Source organism: Carcharodon carcharias, chromosome 3 (genome assembly GCF_017639515.1).
Source record: "Carcharodon carcharias isolate sCarCar2 chromosome 3, sCarCar2.pri, whole genome shotgun sequence".
In the NCBI taxonomy this organism is placed as follows: Eukaryota; Metazoa; Chordata; class Chondrichthyes; order Lamniformes; family Lamnidae; genus Carcharodon; species Carcharodon carcharias.
The window spans coordinates 82588351-82612332 of record NC_054469.1 but is presented as its reverse complement, the minus strand read 5'-3'; the positions used below and the strand labels follow the sequence as shown (position 1 = coordinate 82612332).

The 23982-nt window shown below is 50.4% G+C and overlaps 1 protein-coding gene across 3 annotated transcripts in view; it reads right to left on the bottom strand.

Annotated features, from left to right (window-relative positions):
* ankrd28b (ankyrin repeat domain 28b) overlaps window positions 1-23982 on the bottom strand; it is a 232673-nt gene that overhangs the window by 75047 nt on the left and 133644 nt on the right. For all 3 annotated transcript variants that reach the window (XM_041184421.1, XM_041184422.1, XM_041184420.1), the window contains exons 13-14: window positions 23885-23953; window positions 2202-2342 (exon numbers count right to left, since the gene is read on the bottom strand). In XM_041184421.1, coding sequence (XP_041040355.1) covers window positions 2202-2342; window positions 23885-23953 — 210 coding nt within the window. The remainder of the gene's footprint in view (window positions 1-2201; window positions 2343-23884; window positions 23954-23982) is intronic.

Sequence of the window (23982 nt, the reverse complement as noted above, 5' to 3'; positions counted from 1 at the left end):
TTTATATGCAATGGGTCAATATTTGAATACATTGTAAAGTATCTAGGAAAAAGGCAAGGGAAAGGGTCTAAGTGGCCAGCTGTTTCACAGAGCTGGCTAAAAAAAGGAATAATGGTTCCAGTGGGGAAAATGCAACCACAGAGTACTATGAGGGAATCTGGTGCATACAATACCTGACCGATCAAGGAGATCAAAATCATGAAGACATTCTAATGTCTTCGTAGCATTGTAATTCCAACTGCCTGAAGATTGCGTGTTGTAAAATGCTACGATTGTGTGTTTTCCTTCAAATAACAATGCTGTACAAACCAACTAGCCAACTAACTAAGCTTAATGAAGAGAGGTAAAATTCAAAGCTCTTTTGGGGGAAAAAGACTTAACAAAGACACACTGCTTAACCTTAATTTGCCCTTTAAGGAAAAATGTAAATGCATTAGAAGCAGTTCAGAGAAGGTTTACCAGACTAATACCAGGAATGGTGAGTTGTCTTATGAGGAAAGGACAGGTTAGGCTTGTATCCACTGGGGTTTAGAAGAGCAAGAGGTGACTTGATCAAAACTTGGAAATATTGTGAACTGTGAGGACAGTATTAAGCTTCAAAAGGTTGATGGAACGGCAGGTAAGTGGTTGATGAAATTTAATGCAGAGAAGTGAGAGACAATTCATTCTGGTAGGAATAATGCAGAGACAATATTCAATAATTTTTAAAATATTCATCCATGGGATATGGGCGTCGCTGGCTAGGCCAGCATTTATTCCCCATCCCTAATTGCCCTTGAGAAGATGGTGCTGAGCTGCCTTCTTGAACCACTGCAGTCATGTGGTGTAGGTACACCCACAGTGCTATTCAGAAGGGAGTTCCTGGATTTTGACACAGCGACAGTAAAGGAACGGTGACATATCTCCAAGTCAGGATGGTGAGCGGCTTGCCCGCTGCTCTTACCCTTCTAGATGATAGTTGTCATGGGTTTAGAAGGTGCTGCCTAAGGACACTTGGTGAGTTCCTGTAGTGCATCTTGTAGATGGTACACTCTGCTACCACTGTGCGTCAGTGGTGGAGGGAGTGAATGTTTGTGGATAGGATGCCAATCAAGCAGGCTCTGCCTTAAGCTTCTTGAGTGTTATTGGAGCTGCACTCATCCAGGCAAGTGGAGAGTATTCCATCACACTCCTGACTTGTGCCTTGTGTTAAGAACTCAAGATAATTTAAGCAAGATATATTTGTATTTGTGGGTGTTAGGAATGAGTTTTAGCTTTAACTTTAGGTTTAATTTATGTTTCTGTATTGGTTTGTTAAGGCAAGGGGAACTTGAGTTTTAGTTTCACATTAAAAGGCTTTAAAGGTTTCAGGACTCTTGAAGGGAAGTTAAAACAATCACAAGTATTGGTCACCTTATTTAAGGAAGGGTGTAAATACGTTGGAAGCAGTTATCAGAGAAGGCTTACCAGAACTAATGCCTGGAATGGGCGAGTTGTCTTATGAGGAAAGGTTGGACAGGCCAGGCTTATATCTGCTGGAGCTTAGAAGAGTAGAAGGCGACTTGATTGAAACCTTTAAGATCCTGAGGGGTCTTTTCAGGGTGGATGTGGAAAGGATGTTTCCTCTTGAGGGGTCACTCATTTAAAACAGAGATGAGGAGAAATTCTCTCTCTGAGGGTTGTGAATCTCTTTGGAATACTCTCCCTCAAAAAACAGTGGAAGCAGGGTCTTTGAATATTTTTAAGGCAGAGCTAGATAGATTCTTGATTAACAAGGAGGTAAAAAGTTATCGGGGATAGGCGGGAGCTTTCAGGTAGCCATGATCTTATTGAATGGCGGGGCAGGCTTGAAGGGCTGAGTGACCTACTCCAGTTCCTAGTTCCTACGTTCATATCTGATTCAAGATCAGGTAGCATATTGATGAAGTAATTAATAATCAGTGGATTGTCAATCTTGTTAGGTAATTTGCAAATTAGTAGCTTCAGTTAATAGTTATATACACCTTCAATTTATAACTTTGCAAATACATTCAACCAACTCCTAACTGGCATTCATAAATATTCCAAATCTATAAACTGATAGCATTAGTTAATTTCATTTAAAGGGGAAAAAGTGAATAGCTATAGCCTTGAGAAGAGGACAATATACAAATAAAGATCAATCAATAGTGAGCTAAGTCATTGCCAGTTTCCAATCATTTTAAACCAGCCACATCACTTACTTTCCATCTGTGTCTGATGCTGCTGCATAGTGAAGTGGTGTGCAACCTCTTTCATCAAGGTCATTTACACTGGCCCCAGATCCCACAAGAGCAAACAGGCACTGGTAGTTGCAGTTGGCAGCAGCATAATGCAGTGAGGTCCTTACAAGAATAGAAAAAGAGTTGAGTAAATACCCTTCTGCTTGGTTATTTTTATTAGCCACATCATGAATATAGCTCCTCTAACCATCCTGCCCTGCTATATTTTTCTTCTTTCCCCTTTTCATGAATGATTTCTTTTGGGATATGGTTCCACAAGCACTGCCAACAATAAAATAGCCGTTTTATGTGTAATAGCCTATATAACATCAGTTGAGCTCAATCCTACCCTCACTTAATACTTATAGACACTTTCCAACAGAGGCTTGAGATAGCAATCGAGAGCAGTTAACCCTAGCTATTTTTGCAGCCTTCTAATATCCACAACTCAATTTCATGCTAGGTATTTACTAATAATAACATTGTAATCCTTCTAAGCCTGTATAAAGAACTAATAATAAACTACAGTAAAATCCTGCCATTCATAGGGTTACGTTCCCGCAGAACCTCGCAAATGGTGAAATTGTGAATGAGGAACATGCTTTTGAATGAGATTCAATTAGATAGGTTCCAGTCATCCGAGGCAGCTTTGGTTTGGGCAGTTACTCTACAGCAAATTCTTCTCACTATATCTACTACAGGGTTACTGGATAATGGCATGGAGCAGGAAAGCTGATTTCTAAGACCAATTGAATAAGCTCGCGAGACGTCAGTAAGCGTACTCTGTGAATAACTGACTTCAATAATTACTTGCTGTATTCTCCATTTGGTGGTCTGCATTGGAGTGCTGTGTTGGCTGCAGTAGAGGCCTTCAGTTGGAGATTGGTGACCAAGGGAGTTTAAGGGTTAAATTCTATCTAAAGTCTAGTCTTTACTTAATTTAGCAATTAACTAAAAGCTGCTGTTAGGGTTGGAAGAAGGAGTGTTTTAGACCAGAGTGGAGGGGCCAGAGAGAGCAGTATACAAGGGCGAGAAAAACAGAGGCTGAGACCGGAGAGGAGAGGCGTACCCTCAGGACCTTCAGGCAGTGGAGTTCAAAGTGATGTCAATTCAAAAACTGCCGCAATGCAGGGGAGGCAACTGTAAGCAGGAGGCAGTAAGTAGGGTCAGGTGAGTACTTCTACTTTTTCTACTAATTAAACTGTAGTTCATTTACTTAAACAAAATAAGGTAAGGACTTTGGACCGTAGTGGGAGCGTTTGGAGTGGAATAAGGCCACTGGCATAGTATTCTTTAAAGGGAGTAACTAACCAGCTTAATCTAAAGTGAAGTCATGGCAACAGAGCTCATACCCGTGATTTGCTCCTCCTGTGCTATGTGGGAAAGTCATAAACACTTCCAGTGTCCCTGGCGACCATGTTTGCAGGAAGTGTGCCCAGCTGTAGCTACTGGCTAACCACATTTCGGAACTGGCGCTGCGGGCACATTCACTGTGGAGCATCCGCAATGCTGAGATTGTCGTGGACAGCGGGTTCAGTGAGGTGGTCACACCACAGGTAAAGGCTGAACAGGCAGAAAATGGATGAGTGACCACCAGGCAAAGTAGAGGAAGGCACGTCATGCAGCAGTCTCCAGTGGTGGTCCACTTCTCTAACAGACATGCCATTTTGGGTACTGTTGGAGGAGGTGACTTCTCAGAGGAAAGCAGCAGGAGCCACGTCCAGGGCACCACGGGCTGCACAAGAACGGAGGAAAAAGAGTGGCAGGGCTTTTGTGATAGGGGAATTCAAAAATAAGGGGAACAGACAGGCATTTCTGCTGCTGCAAAAGAGACTCCAGGAGTCGAAGAGGAGGCGGGAGTGGAAGAGGAGCGCGAGAGGAGGCGGGAGTGGAAGAGGAGCGCGAGAGGAGGGGGGAGTGGAAGAGGAGCGCGAGAGGAGGGGGGGAGTGGAAGAGGAGCGCGAGAGGAGGGGAGGAGTGGAAGAGGAGCGCGAGAGGAGGGGAGGAGTGGAAGAGGAGGGCGGGAGTGGAAGAGGAGGGCGGGAGTGGAAGAGGAGGGCGGGAGTGGAAGAGGAGGGCGGGAGTGGAAGAGGAGGGCGGGAGTGGAAGAGGAGGGCGGGAGTGGAAGAGGAGGGCGGGAGTGGAAGAGGAGGGCGGGAGTGGAAGAGGAGGGCGGGAGTGGAAGAGGAGGGCGGGAGTGGAAGAGGAGGGCGGGAGTGGAAGAGGAGGGCGGGAGTGGAAGAGGAGGGCGGGAGTGGAAGAGGAGGGCGGGAGTGGAAGAGGAGGGCGGGAGTGGAAGAGGAGGGCGGGAGTGGAAGAGGAGGGCGGGAGTGGAAGAGGAGGGCGGGAGTGGAAGAGGAGGGCGGGAGTGGAAGAGGAGCGCGGGAGTGGAAGAGGAGCGCGGGAGTGGAAGAGGAGCGCGGGAGTGGAAGAGGAGCGCGGGAGTGGAAGAGGAGCGCGGGAGTGGAAGAGGAGCGCGGGAGTGGAAGAGGAGCGCGGGAGTGGAAGAGGAGCGCGGGAGTGGAAGAGGAGCGCGGGAGTGGAAGAGGAGCGCGGGAGTGGAAGAGGAGCGCGGAAGAGGAGCGCGGAAGAGGAGCGCGGAAGAGGAGCGCGGAAGAGGAGCGCGGAAGAGGAGCGCGGAAGAGGAGCGCGGAAGAGGAGCGCGGAAGAGGAGCGCGGAAGAGGAGCGCGGAAGAGGAGCGCGGAAGAGGAGCGCGAGAGTGGAAGAGGAGCGCGAGAGTGGAAGAGGAGCGCGAGAGTGGAAGAGGAGCGCGAGAGTGGAAGAGGAGCGCGAGAGTGGAAGAGGAGCGCGAGAGTGGAAGAGGAGCGCGAGAGTGGAAGAGGAGCGCGAGAGTGGAAGAGGAGCGCGAGAGTGGAAGAGGAGCGCGAGAGTGGAAGAGGAGCGCGAGAGTGGAAGAGGAGCGCGAGAGTGGAAGAGGAGCGCGAGAGTGGAAGAGGAGCGCGAGAGTGGAAGAGGAGCGCGAGAGTGGAAGAGGAGCGCGAGTGTGGAAGAGGAGCGCGGAGAGTGGAAGAGGAGCGCGGAGTGGAAGAGGAGCGCGAGAGTGGAAGAGGAGCGCGAGAGTGGAAGAGGAGCCGCGGAGCGAGTGGAAGAGGAGCGCGGAGTGGAAGAGGAGCGCGAGAGGGAGCGCGGAGTGGAAGAGGAGCGCGGGAGTGGAAGAGGAGCGCGGGAGTGGAAGAGGAGCGCGAGAGGAGGCGGGAGTGGAAGAGGAGCGCGAGAGGAGGCGGGAGTGGAAGAGGAGCGCGAGAGGAGGCGGGAGTGGAAGAGGAGCGCGAGAGGAGGCGGGAGTCCAAGAGGAGCGCGAGAGGAGGCGGGAGTCCAAGAGGAGCGCGAGAGGAGGCGGGAGTCCAAGAGGAGCGCGAGAGGAGGCGGGAGTCCAAGAGGAGCGCGAGAGGAGGCGGGGAGTCCAAGAGGAGCGCGAGAGGAGGCGGGAGTCCAAGAGGAGCGCGAGAGGAGGCGGGAGTCCAAGAGGAGCGCGAGAGGAGGCGGGAGTCCAAGAGGAGCGCGAGAGGAGGCGGGAGTCCAAGAGGAGCGCGAGAGGAGGCGGGAGTCCAAGAGGAGCGCGAGAGGAGGCGGGAGTCCAAGAGGAGCGCGAGAGGAGGCGGGAGTCCAAGAGGAGCGCGAGGAGAGGAGGCGGGAGTCCAAGAGGAGCGCGAGAGGAGGCGGGAGTCCAAGAGGAGCGCGAGAGGAGGCGGGGAGGTCCAAGAGGAGCGCGAGAGGAGGCGGGAGTCCAAGAGGAGCGCGAGAGGAGGCGGGAGTCCAAGAGGAGCGCGAGAGGAGGCGGGAGTCCAAGAGGAGCGCGAGAGGAGGCGGGAGTCCAAGAGGAGCGCGAGAGGAGGCGGGAGTCCAAGAGGAGCGCGAGAGGAGGCGGGAGTCCAAGAGGAGCGCGAGAGGAGGCGGGAGTCCAAGAGGAGCGCGAGAGGAGGCGGGAGTCCAAGAGGAGCGCGAGAGGAGGCGGGAGTCCAAGAGGAGCGCGAGAGGAGGCGGGAGTCCAAGAGGAGCGCGAGAGGAGGCGGGAGTCCAAGAGGAGCGCGAGAGGAGGCTGGGAGGTCCATGAGAGGAGCGCGAGAGGAGGCGGGAGTCCAAGAGGAGCGCGAGAGGAGGCGGGAGTCCAAGAGGAGCGCGAGAGGAGGCGGGAGTCCAAGAGGAGCGCGAGAGGAGGCGGGAGTCCAAGAGGAGCGCGAGAGGAGGCGGGAGTCCAAGAGGAGCGCGAGAGGAGGCGGGAGTCCAAGAGGAGCGCGAGAGGAGGCGGGAGTCCAAGAGGAGCGCGAGAGGAGGCGGGAGTCCAAGAGGAGCGCGAGAGGAGGCGGGAGTCCAAGAGGAGCGCGAGAGGAGGCGGGAGTCCAAGAGGAGCGCGAGAGGAGGCGGGAGTCCAAGAGGAGCGCGAGAGGAGGCGGGAGTCCAAGAGGAGCGCGAGAGGAGGCGGGAGTCCAAGAGGAGCGCGAGAGGAGGCGGGAGTCCAAGAGGAGCGCGAGAGGAGGCGGGAGTCCAAGAGGAGCGCGAGAGGAGGCGGGAGTCCAAGAGGAGCGCGAGAGGAGGCGGGAGTCCAAGAGGAGCGCGAGAGGAGGCGGGAGTCCAAGAGGAGCGCGAGAGGAGGCGGGAGTCCAAGAGGAGCGCGAGAGGAGGCGGGAGTCCAAGAGGAGCGCGAGAGGAGGCGGGAGTCCAAGAGGAGCGCGAGAGGAGGCGGGAGTCCAAGAGGAGCGCGAGAGGAGGCGGGAGTCCAAGAGGAGCGCGAGAGGAGGCGGGAGTCCAAGAGGAGCGCGAGAGGAGGCGGGAGTCCAAGAGGAGCGCGAGAGGAGGCGGGAGTCCAAGAGGAGCGCGAGAGGAGGCGGGAGTCCAAGAGGAGCGCGAGAGGAGGCGGGAGTCCAAGAGGAGCGCGAGAGGAGGCGGGAGTCCAAGAGGAGCGCGAGAGGAGGCGGGAGTCCAAGAGGAGCGCGAGAGGAGGCGGGAGTCCAAGAGGAGCGCGAGAGGAGGCGGGAGTCCAAGAGGAGCGCGAGAGGAGGCGGGAGTCCAAGAGGAGCGCGAGAGGAGGCGGGAGTCCAAGAGGAGCGCGAGAGGAGGCGGGAGTCCAAGAGGAGCGCGAGAGGAGGCGGGAGTCCAAGAGGAGCGCGAGAGGAGGCGGGAGTCCAAGAGGAGCGCGAGAGGAGGCGGGAGTCCAAGAGGAGCGCGAGAGGAGGCGGGAGTCCAAGAGGAGCGCGAGAGGAGGCGGGAGTCCAAGAGGAGCGCGAGAGGAGGCGGGAGTCCAAGAGGAGCGCGAGAGGAGGCGGGAGTCCAAGAGGAGCGCGAGAGGAGGCGGGAGTCCAAGAGGAGCGCGAGAGGAGGCGGGAGTCCAAGAGGAGCGCGAGAGGAGGCGGGAGTCCAAGAGGAGCGCGAGAGGAGGCGGGAGTCCAAGAGGAGCGCGAGAGGAGGCGGGAGTCCAAGAGGAGCGCGAGAGGAGGCGGGAGTCCAAGAGGAGCGCGAGAGGAGGCGGGAGTCCAAGAGGAGCGCGAGAGGAGGCGGGAGTCCAAGAGGAGCGCGAGAGGAGGCGGGAGTCCAAGAGGAGCGCGAGAGGAGGCGGGAGTCCAAGAGGAGCGCGAGAGGAGGCGGGAGTCCAAGAGGAGCGCGAGAGGAGGCGGGAGTCCAAGAGGAGCGCGAGAGGAGGCGGGAGTCCAAGAGGAGCGCGAGAGGAGGCGGGAGTCCAAGAGGAGCGCGAGAGGAGGCGGGAGTCCAAGAGGAGCGCGAGAGGAGGCGGGAGTCCAAGAGGAGCGCGAGAGGAGGCGGGAGTCCAAGAGGAGCGCGAGAGGAGGCGGGAGTCCAAGAGGAGCGCGAGAGGAGGCGGGAGTCCAAGAGGAGCGCGAGAGGAGGCGGGAGTCCAAGAGGAGCGCGAGAGGAGGCGGGAGTCCAAGAGGAGCGCGAGAGGAGGCGGGAGTCCAAGAGGAGCGCGAGAGGAGGCGGGAGTCCAAGAGGAGCGCGAGAGGAGGCGGGAGTCCAAGAGGAGCGCGAGAGGAGGCGGGAGTCCAAGAGGAGCGCGAGAGGAGGCGGGAGTCCAAGAGGAGCGCGAGAGGAGGCGGGAGTCCAAGAGGAGCGCGAGAGGAGGCGGGAGTCCAAGAGGAGCGCGAGAGGAGGCGGGAGTCCAAGAGGAGCGCGAGAGGAGGCGGGAGTCCAAGAGGAGCGCGAGAGGAGGCGGGAGTCCAAGAGGAGCGCGAGAGGAGGCGGGAGTCCAAGAGGAGCGCGAGAGGAGGCGGGAGTCCAAGAGGAGCGCGAGAGGAGGCGGGAGTCCAAGAGGAGCGCGAGAGGAGGCGGGAGTCCAAGAGGAGCGCGAGAGGAGGCGGGAGTCCAAGAGGAGCGCGAGAGGAGGCGGGAGTCCAAGAGGAGCGCGAGAGGAGGCGGGAGTCCAAGAGGAGCGCGAGAGGAGGCGGGAGTCCAAGAGGAGCGCGAGAGGAGGCGGGAGTCCAAGAGGAGCGCGAGAGGAGGCGGGAGTCCAAGAGGAGCGCGAGAGGAGGCGGGAGTCCAAGAGGAGCGCGAGAGGAGGCGGGAGTCCAAGAGGAGCGCGAGAGGAGGCGGGAGTCCAAGAGGAGCGCGAGAGGAGGCGGGAGTCCAAGAGGAGCGCGAGAGGAGGCGGGAGTCCAAGAGGAGCGCGAGAGGAGGCGGGAGTCCAAGAGGAGCGCGAGAGGAGGCGGGAGTCCAAGAGGAGCGCGAGAGGAGGCGGGAGTCCAAGAGGAGCGCGAGAGGAGGCGGGAGTCCAAGAGGAGCGCGAGAGGAGGCGGGAGTCCAAGAGGAGCGCGAGAGGAGGCGGGAGTCCAAGAGGAGCGCGAGAGGAGGCGGGAGTCCAAGAGGAGCGCGAGAGGAGGCGGGAGTCCAAGAGGAGCGCGAGAGGAGGCGGGAGTCCAAGAGGAGCGCGAGAGGAGGCGGGAGTCCAAGAGGAGCGCGAGAGGAGGCGGGAGTCCAAGAGGAGCGCGAGAGGAGGCGGGAGTCCAAGAGGAGCGCGAGAGGAGGCGGGAGTCCAAGAGGAGCGCGAGAGGAGGCGGGAGTCCAAGAGGAGCGCGAGAGGAGGCGGGAGTCCAAGAGGAGCGCGAGAGGAGGCGGGAGTCCAAGAGGAGCGCGAGAGGAGGCGGGAGTCCAAGAGGAGCGCGAGAGGAGGCGGGAGTCCAAGAGGAGCGCGAGAGGAGGCGGGAGTCCAAGAGGAGCGCGAGAGGAGGCGGGAGTCCAAGAGGAGCGCGAGAGGAGGCGGGAGTCCAAGAGGAGCGCGAGAGGAGGCGGGAGTCCAAGAGGAGCGCGAGAGGAGGCGGGAGTCCAAGAGGAGCGCGAGAGGAGGCGGGAGTCCAAGAGGAGCGCGAGAGGAGGCGGGAGTCCAAGAGGAGCGCGAGAGGAGGCGGGAGTCCAAGAGGAGCGCGAGAGGAGGCGGGAGTCCAAGAGGAGCGCGAGAGGAGGCGGGAGTCCAAGAGGAGCGCGAGAGGAGGCGGGAGTCCAAGAGGAGCGCGAGAGGAGGCGGGAGTCCAAGAGGAGCGCGAGAGGAGGCGGGAGTCCAAGAGGAGCGCGAGAGGAGGCGGGAGTCCAAGAGGAGCGCGAGAGGAGGCGGGAGTCCAAGAGGAGCGCGAGAGGAGGCGGGAGTCCAAGAGGAGCGCGAGAGGAGGCGGGAGTCCAAGAGGAGCGCGAGAGGAGGCGGGAGTCCAAGAGGAGCGCGAGAGGAGGCGGGAGTCCAAGAGGAGCGCGAGAGGAGGCGGGAGTCCAAGAGGAGCGCGAGAGGAGGCGGGAGTCCAAGAGGAGCGCGAGAGGAGGCGGGAGTCCAAGAGGAGCGCGAGAGGAGGCGGGAGTCCAAGAGGAGCGCGAGAGGAGGCGGGAGTCCAAGAGGAGCGCGAGAGGAGGCGGGAGTCCAAGAGGAGCGCGAGAGGAGGCGGGAGTCCAAGAGGAGCGCGAGAGGAGGCGGGAGTCCAAGAGGAGCGCGAGAGGAGGCGGGAGTCCAAGAGGAGCGCGAGAGGAGGCGGGAGTCCAAGAGGAGCGCGAGAGGAGGCGGGAGTCCAAGAGGAGCGCGAGAGGAGGCGGGAGTCCAAGAGGAGCGCGAGAGGAGGCGGGAGTCCAAGAGGAGCGCGAGAGGAGGCGGGAGTCCAAGAGGAGCGCGAGAGGAGGCGGGAGTCCAAGAGGAGCGCGAGAGGAGGCGGGAGTCCAAGAGGAGCGCGAGAGGAGGCGGGAGTCCAAGAGGAGCGCGAGAGGAGGCGGGAGTCCAAGAGGAGCGCGAGAGGAGGCGGGAGTCCAAGAGGAGCGCGAGAGGAGGCGGGAGTCCAAGAGGAGCGCGAGAGGAGGCGGGAGTCCAAGAGGAGCGCGAGAGGAGGCGGGAGTCCAAGAGGAGCGCGAGAGGAGGCGGGAGTCCAAGAGGAGCGCGAGAGGAGGCGGGAGTCCAAGAGGAGCGCGAGAGGAGGCGGGAGTCCAAGAGGAGCGCGAGAGGAGGCGGGAGTCCAAGAGGAGCGCGAGAGGAGGCGGGAGTCCAAGAGGAGCGCGAGAGGAGGCGGGAGTCCAAGAGGAGCGCGAGAGGAGGCGGGAGTCCAAGAGGAGCGCGAGAGGAGGCGGGAGTCCAAGAGGAGCGCGAGAGGAGGCGGGAGTCCAAGAGGAGCGCGAGAGGAGGCGGGAGTCCAAGAGGAGCGCGAGAGGAGGCGGGAGTCCAAGAGGAGCGCGAGAGGAGGCGGGAGTCCAAGAGGAGCGCGAGAGGAGGCGGGAGTCCAAGAGGAGCGCGAGAGGAGGCGGGAGTCCAAGAGGAGCGCGAGAGGAGGCGGGAGTCCAAGAGGAGCGCGAGAGGAGGCGGGAGTCCAAGAGGAGCGCGAGAGGAGGCGGGAGTCCAAGAGGAGCGCGAGAGGAGGCGGGAGTCCAAGAGGAGCGCGAGAGGAGGCGGGAGTCCAAGAGGAGCGCGAGAGGAGGCGGGAGTCCAAGAGGAGCGCGAGAGGAGGCGGGAGTCCAAGAGGAGCGCGAGAGGAGGCGGGAGTCCAAGAGGAGCGCGAGTCCAAGAGGAGCGCGAGAGGAGGCGGGAGTCCAAGAGGAGCGCGAGAGGAGGCGGGAGTCCAAGAGGAGCGCGAGAGGAGGTGGGAGTCCAAGAGGAGCGCGAGAGGAGGCGAGAGTCCAAGAGGAGCGCGAGAGGAGGCGGGAGTCCAAGGAGAGTGCGAGAGGAGCCGGGAGTTGAAAAGTAGCTGGGCGAGCAGAGGTGACTGAGGGAGTTCAGTTAGGAGGGAACAAAGTGATCCTTTGAGTACTGAGTGCATGATCAGGTAAGTATTTACTACTTTTATCACTTATAGTACTTAAGTTCTTATTTTGTGGTTCATCGTTTGTAAGGGCTGTAACAACGAGGAGCAAGGAAGAAGGGCCCTAGAGTAATTGATATTATTTAATATTAATTATCTTCCAAAAGGTTTAATTTAACTTCAAGGGGTAAGTCAAGGAAGGAGAACTCAAAGCCATCGTGTGCTCCTCCTGCTCTATGGGGGAAGCCGGGAACATTTCCAGTGCCCGGGGCCAGCATGTGTGCAGGAAGTGTCTCCAGCTGCAGCTCCTGGAATCTCAGGTTTTGGAACTGGAGCGGCGGCCGGGGACACTGTGGAGCATCCATGAGGCGGAGAGCATCGTGGATAGGACGAAAAGAGAGGTGATCACACTGCAGGCTAAGAGTCCACAGGCAGGAAGAGAATGGTTGACCACCAGGCAGAGCAAGAGGACTAGGCAGTACAGGAATCTCCTGTGGCAAAACAGATAACCGCTTTGGATACTGTTGGCAGGAAATGGCCTCTCAGGGGAAAGCAGCAACAGCCAAATTCATTGCACCACGGTTGGATCTGCTGCACAGGGGAGGAGTAAAAAGTGTGGGAACGTAATAGTTATAAAGGATTCAATTGTAAGGGGAATAGATAGGTGTTTCTATGGCCGCAAACGAGACTCCAGGATGGTATGTTGCCTCAGAGTGGCTACAGGACATTCTGAAGGGTTTGGTCTCTCCAATGTAGAGGAGACCACATTGGTAGCAACCAATGCAGTAGACTAATTTGGGGGAAATGCAAGTGAAATGCTGCTTCACTTGAAAGGAGTATTTGGGCCCTTGGACGGTGAGGAGAGAGGAAGTGAAGGGGCAGGTGTTGCATCTTTAGCGTGGGCATGGAGAGGTGACATAGGTAGGGGTTGAGGTGTAGGGGGTGATGGAGAAGTTGACCAGGGTGTTCCGGAGGGAACGATCCCTACAGAATGCCGCCAGGGGCGTGAAGGGAAGAAGTGTTTGGTGGTGGCATCATGCTGGAGTTGGCGGAAATGACGGAGGATGATCCTTTGAATGCGGAGGCTGGTGGGGTGATAAGTGAGGACAAGGGGGACCCTATCATGTTTCTGGGAGGGAGGAGAAGGCGTGAGGGCGGATGCGCAGGAGATGGGCACGGTTGAGTGCCCTGTCAACGACCGTGGGTAGAAAACCTCGGTCAATATCTCTGCTCCTTTCACCCATTCTAATGTCTCTCTCTCTGAACATACTGCACTCCATTCTCTCAGGTCCAACCCCAGCGTTGTCATCAAACCCACTGACAAGGGTTGTTGTCTGGCGCACTGACCTCTACCTCGCGGAGGCTGAGCGTCAACTCGCAGACACTTCCTCCTACCTCTCCCTGGACCATGACCCCACCACTGAACATCAAGCTATTGTTTCCAGGACTGTCACTGACCTCATCTTCTCTGGAGATCTTCCTCCCACAGCTTTCAACCTGATAGTCGCCCAACATCGGACAGCCCGCTTCTATCTCCTACCCAAAATCCACAAACAGAACTGTCTCGGTAGACCGATCATGTCAGCCTGTTCCTGCCCCACGGAACTCATTTCTCATTATCTTGACTCCCTTCTCTCTCCCCTTGTCCAGTCCCTTCCCACCTACATCCGTGATTCCTCTGACACCTTATGCCACATCAACAATTTCCAATTCCCTGGCCCAACCGCTTCCTCTTCACCATGGATGTCCAATCCCTCTATACCTCCATCCCCCACCAGGATGGTCTAAGGGGCCCTTAGCTTCTTTCTCGAACAGAGGCCCGAACAATCCCCATCCACTGCTACTCTCCTCCATCTGGCTGAACTTGTTCTCACACTGAACAATTTCTCCTTTAACTCCTCTCACTTCCTCCAAATAAAAGGTACCCGCATGGGCCCCAGCTGTGCCTGTCTTTTTACGGGGTATGTGGAACATTCCTTGTTCCAGTCCTACTCCGGCCCCCTCCCACATCTCTTTCTCCGGTATATTAATGATTACTTCGGTGCTGCCTCATGCTCTCGTTGGGACTTGGAAAAATTTATTAATTTTGCTTCCAATCTCCACCCCTCCATCATTTTCACATAGTCCATCTCTGACACTTCCCTTCCCTTCCTTGACCCCTCTGTCTCAATTTCTGGTGATAGAGTGTCCACCAATATCCATTACAAGCCTACCGACTCCCACAGCTACCTCGACTACAGCTCCTCACACCCTGCTTCCTGTAAGGACTCCATCCCATTCTCTCAGTTCCTTCGCCTCCGACGCATCTGTTCCGATGATGCTACCTTCAAAAACAGTTCCTCTGACATGTCCTCCTTCTTCCTTAACCGAGGTTTTCCACCCACGGTCGTTGACAGGGCCCTCAACCGTGACCGGCCCATCTCCCGCGCATCCGCCCTCACGCCTTCTCCTCCTCCCAGAAACATGATAGGGTCCCCCTTGTCCTCACTTATCACCCCACCAGCTTCCGCATTCAAAGGATCATCCTCCACCATTTCTGCCAACTCCAGCATGATGCCACCACCAAACACATTTTCCCTTCGCGCCCCCCCCCCCCCCACCCCACCAGGCGGCATTCCGTAGGGATTGTTCCCTCCGGGACCCCCTGGTCACCCCCTACTCCTCAACCACTACCTATGGCACCTCCCCATGCCCACGCAAAAGTTGCAACACCTGCCCCTTCACTTCCTCTCTCCTCACCGTCCAAGGGCACAAACACTCCTTTCAAGTGAAGCAGCATTTCACTTGCATTTCCCCTAACTTAGTCTACGGCATTCGTTGCTCCCAATGCGGTCTCCTCTACATTGGAGAGACCAAACGTAAACTGGGCGACCGCTTTGCAGAACACTTGCGGTCTGTCCACAAGAAAGACCCAAACCTCCCTGTCGCTTGCCATTTTAACACTCCACCCTACTCTCTTGCCCACATGTCTGTCCTTGGCTTGCTGCATTGTTCCAGTGAAGCCCAACGCAAACTGGAGGAACAGCACCTCATCTTCCGACTAGGCACTTTACAACCTTCCGGATTGAATATTGAATTCAACAACTTTAGGTCTTGGACTCCCTCCTCCATCCCCACCCCTTTTCCATTTCTTCCCCCTTCCTTTTGTTTTTTCCAATAATTTATATAGATTTTTCTTTTCCCATCTATTTCCATTATTTTTAAATCATGTATGCCCTGCTAGTCTTTCCACCCCACCCCCCCTAGAGCTGTACCTTGAGTGCCCTACCATCCATTCTTAATTAGCACATTCGTTTAGATAATATCACTACCTTCTTTGTCCCTTTGTCTGTGATATCTTTTGATTACCTGCTCCTATCACTGCTTGCTTGTCCCTACAACCACACCACACCCCAACTTCTCTTCCTCCCCCCTACCTTAAACCACCTTATATTTCACCCCTTTCCTAATATTCAATCAGTTTTGTTGAAGGGTCATGAGGACTCGAAACGTCAACTCTTTTCTTCTCCGCCGATGCTGCCAGACCTGCTGAGTTTTTCCAGGTAATTCTGCTTTTGTTTGAGAAAATTCTAGAGTCCATTATAAAAGATTTACTAGCTGAGCACTTGGAAAACAGTGGCAGAATTGGACAGAGTCAGCATGGATTTACAAAAGGGAAATCATGCTTGACAAATCTACTGGAATTTTTCGAGAATGTAACTAGTAGAGGTGATGAGGGGGAACCAGTGGACTTTCAGAATGTATTCGACAAAGTCCCACATAAGAGATTGGTGTGTAAAATTAAAGTGCATGGGACTGGGGGTAGTGTATTGAGATGGATAGAAAACTGGTTGGCAGACAGGAAACAAAGAATAGGAATAAACAGGTCTTTTTCTTAATGGCAGGCAGTGACTAGTGGGGTACTGCAAGGATCAGTGCTGGGATCCCAGCTATTCACAATATATATTAATGATTTAGATGAGGGAACTAAATGTAACATCTCCAAATTTGCAGATGACACAAAGCTGGGTGTCAGGGTGAGCTGTGAGGAGGATGCAGAGATGCTTTAGTGTGATTTGGACAAATGAGCGAGTGGGCAAACGTATGGCAGATGCAGTATAATGTGGATAAATGTGAGGTTATCCACTTTGGTAGCAAAAACAGGAAGGTAGATTTCTGAATTTCTATAAATTGAGAGAGGGGAATGTACAACGAGGCCTGGGTGTCCTCGTACACCAGTCGCTGAAGGTAAGCATTGCAGAGGCAGTAGGCGGTAAAGAAGGCAAATAGTTTGTTGGTCTTCATAGCAAGAGGATTCGAGTGCTGGAGCAGGGATGTATCGCTGCAATTATACAGGGCCTTAGTGAGACCACACCTAGAATATTGTGTGCAGTTTTAATCTCCTTATCTGAGGGAGGATGTTCTTACTATAGAGGGGGTGCAGCAAAGGTTTATCAGATTGATTCCTGGGATGGCAGGACTGACATATGAGGAGAAATGGAGTCGGTTAGGATTATATTCACTGGAGTTCAGAAGAATGAGGGGGGATCTCATAGAAACTATAAAATTCTAACTGGACTAGACAAGGTAGATGCAGGAAGGATGTTCCCGACGGTGGTGGAGCCAAGAACCAGGGGTCATAGTCTGAGGATACGGGGTAGACCATTTAGGACTGAAATGAGGAGAAATGACTTCACCCAGAGAGTGGTGAACCTGTGGAATTCGTTAACACAGAAAGTAGTTGAGGCCAACACATATGTTTTCAAGAAGGAGTTAGATATAGCTCTTGGGGCGAAAGGGATCAAAGGATTTTGGGGAGAAAGCAGGAGCAGGCTATTGAGTTGGATGATCAGTCATGGTCATAATGAATGGTGGAGCAGGCTCGAAGGGCTGAAAGGCCTACTCCTTCTCCTATTTTCTATGTTTCTATGTTAATACAATGTTGCCTCCTGGGTGCCAGGATCAAGGATGTCTCGGAGAGGCTGCAGAGCATTCTGAAGGGGGAGGGCAAACAGCCAGTGATCGTGGTGCATCTTGGTACCAACGACATAGGTTTAAAAAAAGGATGAGGTCCTATAAGCTGAATATAAGGAGTAATCTCAGGGTTACTACCAGTGCCACGTGCTAGCAACAATACAAATAACAGGGTATATCGGACGTCTATGTAGCTGAAGAAATGGCGTAGAAGGCAGGGATTCAGATTCCTGGGACATTGGGACCAGTACAAACATGACAGGTTGCATCTGGGCAGGATCGGGACCAATATCCTCGCAGGGGGATGGGGGATGTTTGCTAGTGTTGGGGAGGGTTTACACTAGAATGGCAGGGGGATGGGAACCTGAGGAAGGGGAAACGAGGATAGAAACAAAAGACAGAAAAGTAAGAAGCAAAAGTGGAAGTCAGGAAAACAAGGGCAAAAAACAAATGGGGTCATAGTGAAAGTTAAAGCGAAGATGGCTAACAAGGTCAAAAAGACAAGTCTAAAGGCATTGTATCTTAATATGCGGAGCATTCGCAATAAGGTAGATGAATTAACAACGCAAATAGATATAAACGGTAATGATACAGTTGCAATTACGGAGACATGGCTGCAGGGTGACCAAGGATGGGAACGGAACATCAAGGGGTATTCAGTACTTAAGAAGGACAGACAAATAGGATAAGGAGGTGGGGTAGCACTGTTAATAAAGGAGGAAATCAATGCAATAGTGAGGAAGGACATTGACTCGGAAAATCATGATGTGGATTCTGTTTGGGTGGAGATAAGAAACACCAAGTGGCAGCAAACGTTGGTGGGGGTTGTCTATAGGCCCCCAAACAGTAACAGAGATGTAAGGGAAGGCATTAAACAGGAAATTAGAGAAGCATGCAATAAAGGCACAACTGTAATCATGGGTGACTTTAATCTACATATAGATTGGACAAACCAAACTAGCAATAATACTGTGGAGGGGGATTTCCTTGAGTGTGTATGTGATGGATTTTTAGAACAATATGTTGAGGAACCAACTAGAGAGCAGGCTATCCTAGACTGGGTATTGTGCAATGAGAAAGGGTTAATTAACAATCCCGTTGTGCGGGGTTCCTTGGGGAACAGCGACCATAAAATGATAGAATTGTCCATCAAGACAAAGAGTGAAGAAGTTGAATCTGAAACTAGGGTCCTGAATCTAAATAAAGGGTATAAATAACAAGGGTATGAGGCATGAGTTGGCAATGATGGATTGGGGAACCTTACTAAAAGGGTTGATAATGGATAGGCAATGGCTAATATTTAAGGAACATATGCATGAATTACAACAATTATTCATTCCTGTCTGGCACAAAAATGAAACAATGGCTCAATCCATGAATTACAAAAGAAATTAGGGATAGTTTTAGGTCCAAAGAGACGACATATAAAATTACCAGAGAAAGCAGCAAGCCTGAGGATTGGGAGGCAGTTTAGAATTCAGCAAAAATGGATGAAAAGATTGATCAAGAAGGGGAAAATGTAATATAAGAGTAAACTTGCAGGGAACATAAAAACTGACTGTAAAAGCTTCTATAAATATGTGAAAAGAAAAAGATTAGCAAAGGCAAATGTAGGTCCGTTACAGTGAGAAACAGGGTAAATTATAAAAGGGGAACAAAGAAATGGCAGAAGAACTGAACACATATTTTGGATCTGTCTTCACAAAAGAGGACACAAATAATTTCCCAGAAATGTTAGAGAACCAAGGGTCTACTGAGAGGGAGAAATTGAAGAAAATCAGTATTAGTAAAAGATGGTGCTAGAGGAGTTAATGGGGTTAAAGGCTGAAAAAGGCCCAGGGCCTGATAATCTGCATCCCAGAGTACTAAAGGAAGTGGCCCTGGAAGTATTGGATGCATTGGTGATCATCTTCCAAAATTCTATAGACTCTGAGGCAGTTGCTACAGATTGGAGCATGGCAAATGTAACCCCACTATTTAAAAAAGGAGGGAGAGAAAAAAAAACAGAATTACAGGCCAGTTAACCTAACATCAGTAGTGGGGAAAATGCTAGAGTCTATTATAAAAGATGCGGTAACAGAAAGCATTAATGGGATTAGACAAAGTCAGCATGGGTTTATGAAAGGGAAATCATGTTTAACTAATCTACTGGAGTTTTTTGAGGATGTAACTAGTAGAATAGATAAGGGAGAACCAGTGGATGCGGTTTATTTGCATTTCAAGAAGGCTTCTGATAAAGTCCCACATAGGAGGCTTGTGGGCAAAATTAAAGCACTTGGGGTCAGGAGTAATATATTGGCATGGATTAAAAATTGGTTGACAGACTGGAAACAGAGGGAATAAATGGGTCTTTTTCTGGATGGCAGGCGTTGACTAGTGGTGTACCACAGGGATCAGTTCTTGGGCCCCAGCTATTCACAATATATATAAATGACTTTGATGAGGAAACCAAATACAATATTTCCAAGTTTGCTGATGACACAAAACTGGGCAGGGTTGTGAGAAGGATGCAAGGAGACTTCAGGGCGATTTAGATAAGTTGTGTGCATGGGCAAACACAAGGCAGATGCAGTACAACGTGGATAAATGTGAAGTTATACGCTTCGATGTGAAAAACAGAAAGGCAGAGTATTATTTAACTGATGATTATTGGGAAATGTGGATGTACAGGGGAATCTGGGCGTCCTTGTACACTAGTCAATGAAAGTAAACATGCAGGTGCAGCAAGCAATTAGGAAGGCAAATGGTATGTTGGCCTTCACTACAAGAGGATTTGAGTTCAGAAATAGGGATGTCTTACTGCGGTTAAACAAGGCCTTGGCGAGACCACACCTGGAGTATTGCGTACAGTTTTGAGCTCCCTACCTAAGAAAGGGTATACTTGCCATAGAGGGAGTGCAGCAGATGTTCACTAGGCTGATATCAGGACTGTCGTTTGAGGAGAGATTGGTTCGACTGGGCCTGTATTCACTAGAGTTTAGAAGAATGAGAGGGATGTCTGATTGAAAAGTATAAAGTTCTAACAGGGCTAGACAGACTAGATGTAGGGAGGGTGTTTCCCCTGATTTGGGAGTCTAGAATGAGAGGCCACAGTCTCAGGATATGGGGCAGACCATTTAGGATTGACATGAGAAAAATTGTCTTCACTCAGAGGGTGATCAACCTGTGGAATTCTCTGCCACAGAAATCTGTAGAGGCAGGGTCACTGAATATATTCAAGAAAGAAATTGATTTTTTTTTGGATATTAGGGGCAACAAGGGGTATGGAGAGAAAGCAGGAATATGGCATTGAGATAGAGGATCAGCCACGGTCATACTGAATGGTGGAGCAGGCTCGAAGGGCTGAATGGCCTACTCCTGCTCCTATTTTCTATGTTTCTATGTTATTGTAGCATTCCAATTCCTTACTGATGTTTCAGTACTCCAGAGGTCACGTCTAACTGTGTTAAATTTACCAGAGTATATCTGCCTCAGCTTTCAAAGATCATTTAAAAAATTAATTAATGATAAAACTGATATATTAGGATAAATTAATTGATCCCTCACTCGAACTGTGCTCAAAGGGTGTACGTGTCAAAGAATCAGTGCAAAGATTTGGACATGTCAAACGCGGATAAGCGAATGTTGTACATTGCATTGCCCATCGCATGAGAAAAGTACAAAGTGTGGGTAAGTGAAAATACAAACAAGGAAGTCAAGAGAGATGTGACTTTACTCTTATAGTCCTATAACCTCATTACCAACAGGAATTAAGCCTGTCCTTAAATCCTACCTCAGCTAACAACCTGTCCCATCATTGCACCAGCCTCGTACATAAACAAAGGCAGGTAAATTACATTTTGAACTGTGTCATGGATCCTCAAAGCCAGCCTAGAAGAATAATTTTCATAGATCTAACTTCTCATACCTGTAAAAATAAAGTCCTAACTTCTCCCTTCATCTTCCTTTTATTGAGAGTAAATTCCATTGAGCCCATCAGATGATTAAATTAATAAATGAAATTAGTTTCCTGCAATCAACTGATCATAGAACCATTAATTCTTGCCCCATGAATGACATAAAAGCAGCAAGAGAACATGATAAAAGATGGCAAATGTAAAAAATAAATCAAGTAACTTCAAATAACAGTCTAAAAACATCTATACGTGGGAGAGATAATTCAGAAATCTCATTTATTTTAACAAACTATCCCTGGATAATTTTTTCCCCAATTGCTTTTCCCGAAATGAATAAGGAGAAATTAAACATTGCATTATAATTACAATTATTTGTTGACAGGACATTGACAGATGCATTCTGATCAAGGACTAGTACATCGGTTAAATGCCATTTTCAAAAAATAGTAGTACACCACACCAGGGAAAGGAAAATAACTAGCAAATTCTCCGCCTTAAGCGTTTTGTGGTCTTCACTATTTTGCTGATTAGTTGTGAGGTCTCCAGCTTGACCCCACTCTACCCAACTTTCCAATCTCTGCCATTTTCTTGTTTCAAGTCCCTGAGCCTCGAGGAGAGTCTGCCAGCCTCAGCACAAGGCTAGAGCATTGGTGCTCAGACTTCTTGGACAAGGGAAGCAGGCAGCTTGAGCTGCAGCTGGAACAGAGGGATTGAATTAAGGGGCCTGTGCTGAGAAAGAGCTGAAAATGAACTGCAGAGCAAGATGATCCATTAGATCAATAGTCAGGTGGAAGAGAAGCAGAAAAAGGTGAAGTATAAGAGCTGGTGCTTTACTAGGGAAATAAATCTAGTGAGTCTCAATCCCCATGTGTGACATATCACAAGCATAATAGAAAAAATGAATCACGTCATACTTTAATCAAATCACAAGGCAAGACCTCTACTTGGTGAAGTTGATGGTTAGGAGAGCACCCAAACTCTTTTTTAAAAAAGGGTAATTAGGACTCATGCTAGCAGTAACCTCAATTTATTTGAAAATAAAGGCAACAGCAAAATCAAACAGACACAATGTAATTAGAAAAGTGAGGTCCGATAGAGAACTACATTCATGAGAAAGTGGAAGGCTTATAAGCCAAAGCTTTTCCTCATTTGTACAACCTCTACATTTATGGCAAAATCATTTGGAAAAACAGAAGCGAATTTAGTTTTGAGTAGAGCTAGAAAATATTTGGGCTAATAACTGGGAATCATCTTGTTTTTAAAGCAACTGAGATAACAATATAATTGAAGACAGTGGTTTGCTTCCTCTTTGCAAGCATAAATCTGGACAATAAACTTGATATGTAAGTGTGCACTTTTAAGTAACATGTATGTAGCAACCTAAATATTGCATACAGATGAGCTTCATTTTGTTAATATCTTTCATGAAACAGCTACAGGATATTCCTTCTGACCAGAGACAGAAATTTGATTAATTAATACGTAGAGATGCAACTTGGTTTTAAGAAAAAAACTGTACATATATAAAGCACCTTTCATGACCTCAGGTTGTTCCAAAGCTCTTCATTGTCAATGAACTACTTTTGAAATGTAATCACTGTTGCAAAATAGAAAATGTGGCAGCCAATTTGCGCAAGGTCTCAAAGGGCAACAACTTATATTTGCATAGTGCTTTTAATGTGATGTAATCTCAAGACACTTCAGCTTTATAAAACAAAATTAGACACCAAGCCACAATTAAATAAATGGCTAAGCCATCTGTTTTTAAAAATATTAGTTGACCAGGCCAAAGGGAGAAACCATTCTCTTTGAATGCTGTCATGGGATCTTTCACATTTACTCAAGAGGGCAAATGAAGCCCTGATTTGCTTCTAGATGGTTGTGTTCTAAGGCATCCTGCTAAGCAGATGCGTGCAAATTACTAAACTATAATTAGGAAAGGGACTGTAGCCTGAACAATGACAGAATTGAGCTCCTATGTTCAAACATCCAAGCAATAGATGTGACAGACAGCTGGAACCACCGGGAAAATTCCACTGCAAAAGCTGTGTTTCTTATCCCAAGCTTTCTTCAAGTTTCATATTCAGAATTCTTAATATTTCATTGATGCTTCTTGGGGGAAATAAAATCACAGCCCTCTTCTGAAGAGCCAGAAGCACTCTTGAGGTATTGAGTATATTAATAGTACATGGGGTCATGAACCTAAAGGAAAATCAAATTGTCCTCCATCAAATGGAAAACTAGGTTATGATACTAGAGATTTTAAGGACAACTGTTTTAAAAGCACATGATTGCGAAAGGAAAATTTTAAAAACCTTTGCACAGAAAAGGAATATATGGACAGACAATTTGGCACTTTTCTGTGCTGGTTCCAAAACCTTATTAAACTGTGTATCTCATGAAGGATCACAAAAGACATTATTCAATGAGTGTTCCGTAAGTTTAAATGGTCTTATTTCAGAACAAAGACAATTACCCAATATGGACCTGAATGAAAAGCTAAAAAAGAAACCCAGTTGGGAGAGGGGTTATTTGTATGGCCAATACTGAATTTGGAAGCATGATTCGTCAGTTTGGGAACAGCCATCTTTGGGTTTTACACTGCAAGAAAAGGCTGGAAGCTGCCTAAAGAGAGCACAATCTTTAACAGTGTGAGAGACACACCTTGAAACGGAAACTGCTTCTCAACAGGGAGAGATTGAGGAAGGTTTCTCAAACTGCTGTAATAAATCAAGCTACCAAGGGCCATCACCTCCGGCGCTATAAAAGTGAAAACAGGAGCCTTCACTCATTCTCAGGGCTGTTCTGCTTGTCAAGTCCACCTGCAAAGGCAAACTCCAACTCTTCAACTATAGAAGTCATCACAGCTGCTAAACTAAACCTCAAGTTTCAACCCTTTCAATGTGGAAAGAAAAAATTCAAGGAACTATATTCGCACAGAGACTGGTTTGAAATCTCACTGTTAGCATCTATTTTGTCTTTATCTACATTTTAATCTTTATATCTGTATTTTAGTTAATAACTTCATTAATTTTTCCTTAAGTAACTACCAGCAGTAGTTTTGTAATAAACTAACCTTTATCTTGTTTAAGACTAAAGCTTGTCTGCTGGATTATTTTAAATTGAACCACTCAAAATTAAAAACGGGCTACATATACACACACAAATTATAGCTCATGGACCATTTTACAGAAATGCCTTTTATGTGGTCATGATGTTAGCTTCTAAAATAAACTACCATTCAGGACAATGACTAGATCTGACTGGAGAGGGCCAAAATAAACAGAAACACAGGCATGAGACATTAAGATTTAAGCAAAGAAACAGCATTGGCAACTAGGGCCAATAAGTCCCATGCTAGCAGCAACCTCAGTTCAATTGAAAGGAAAAAGAAATAAAAAAACAAATTATATTGAGAAAATTTGTGCCAAAATTAAGGGCAGGCAGAAGAAAACAGGTACACCTTCATAAGTATACTCAGGATGAACATCATTTTTACATAATATTGGAAAAATTCCTTTGTATGAATTCTAAGTTTTACTATTAGCTGTATAATGAATTATTCTAGAAAACAGCTTCATTTCTTACCGTCCAAATTTATCCTTTTTGTTGAAATCAGCTCCACTGTTAAGCAATAGATTTAGACATTCCAGATTTCTAAAAAAGAAAATCGTTCAAAGTTAAGC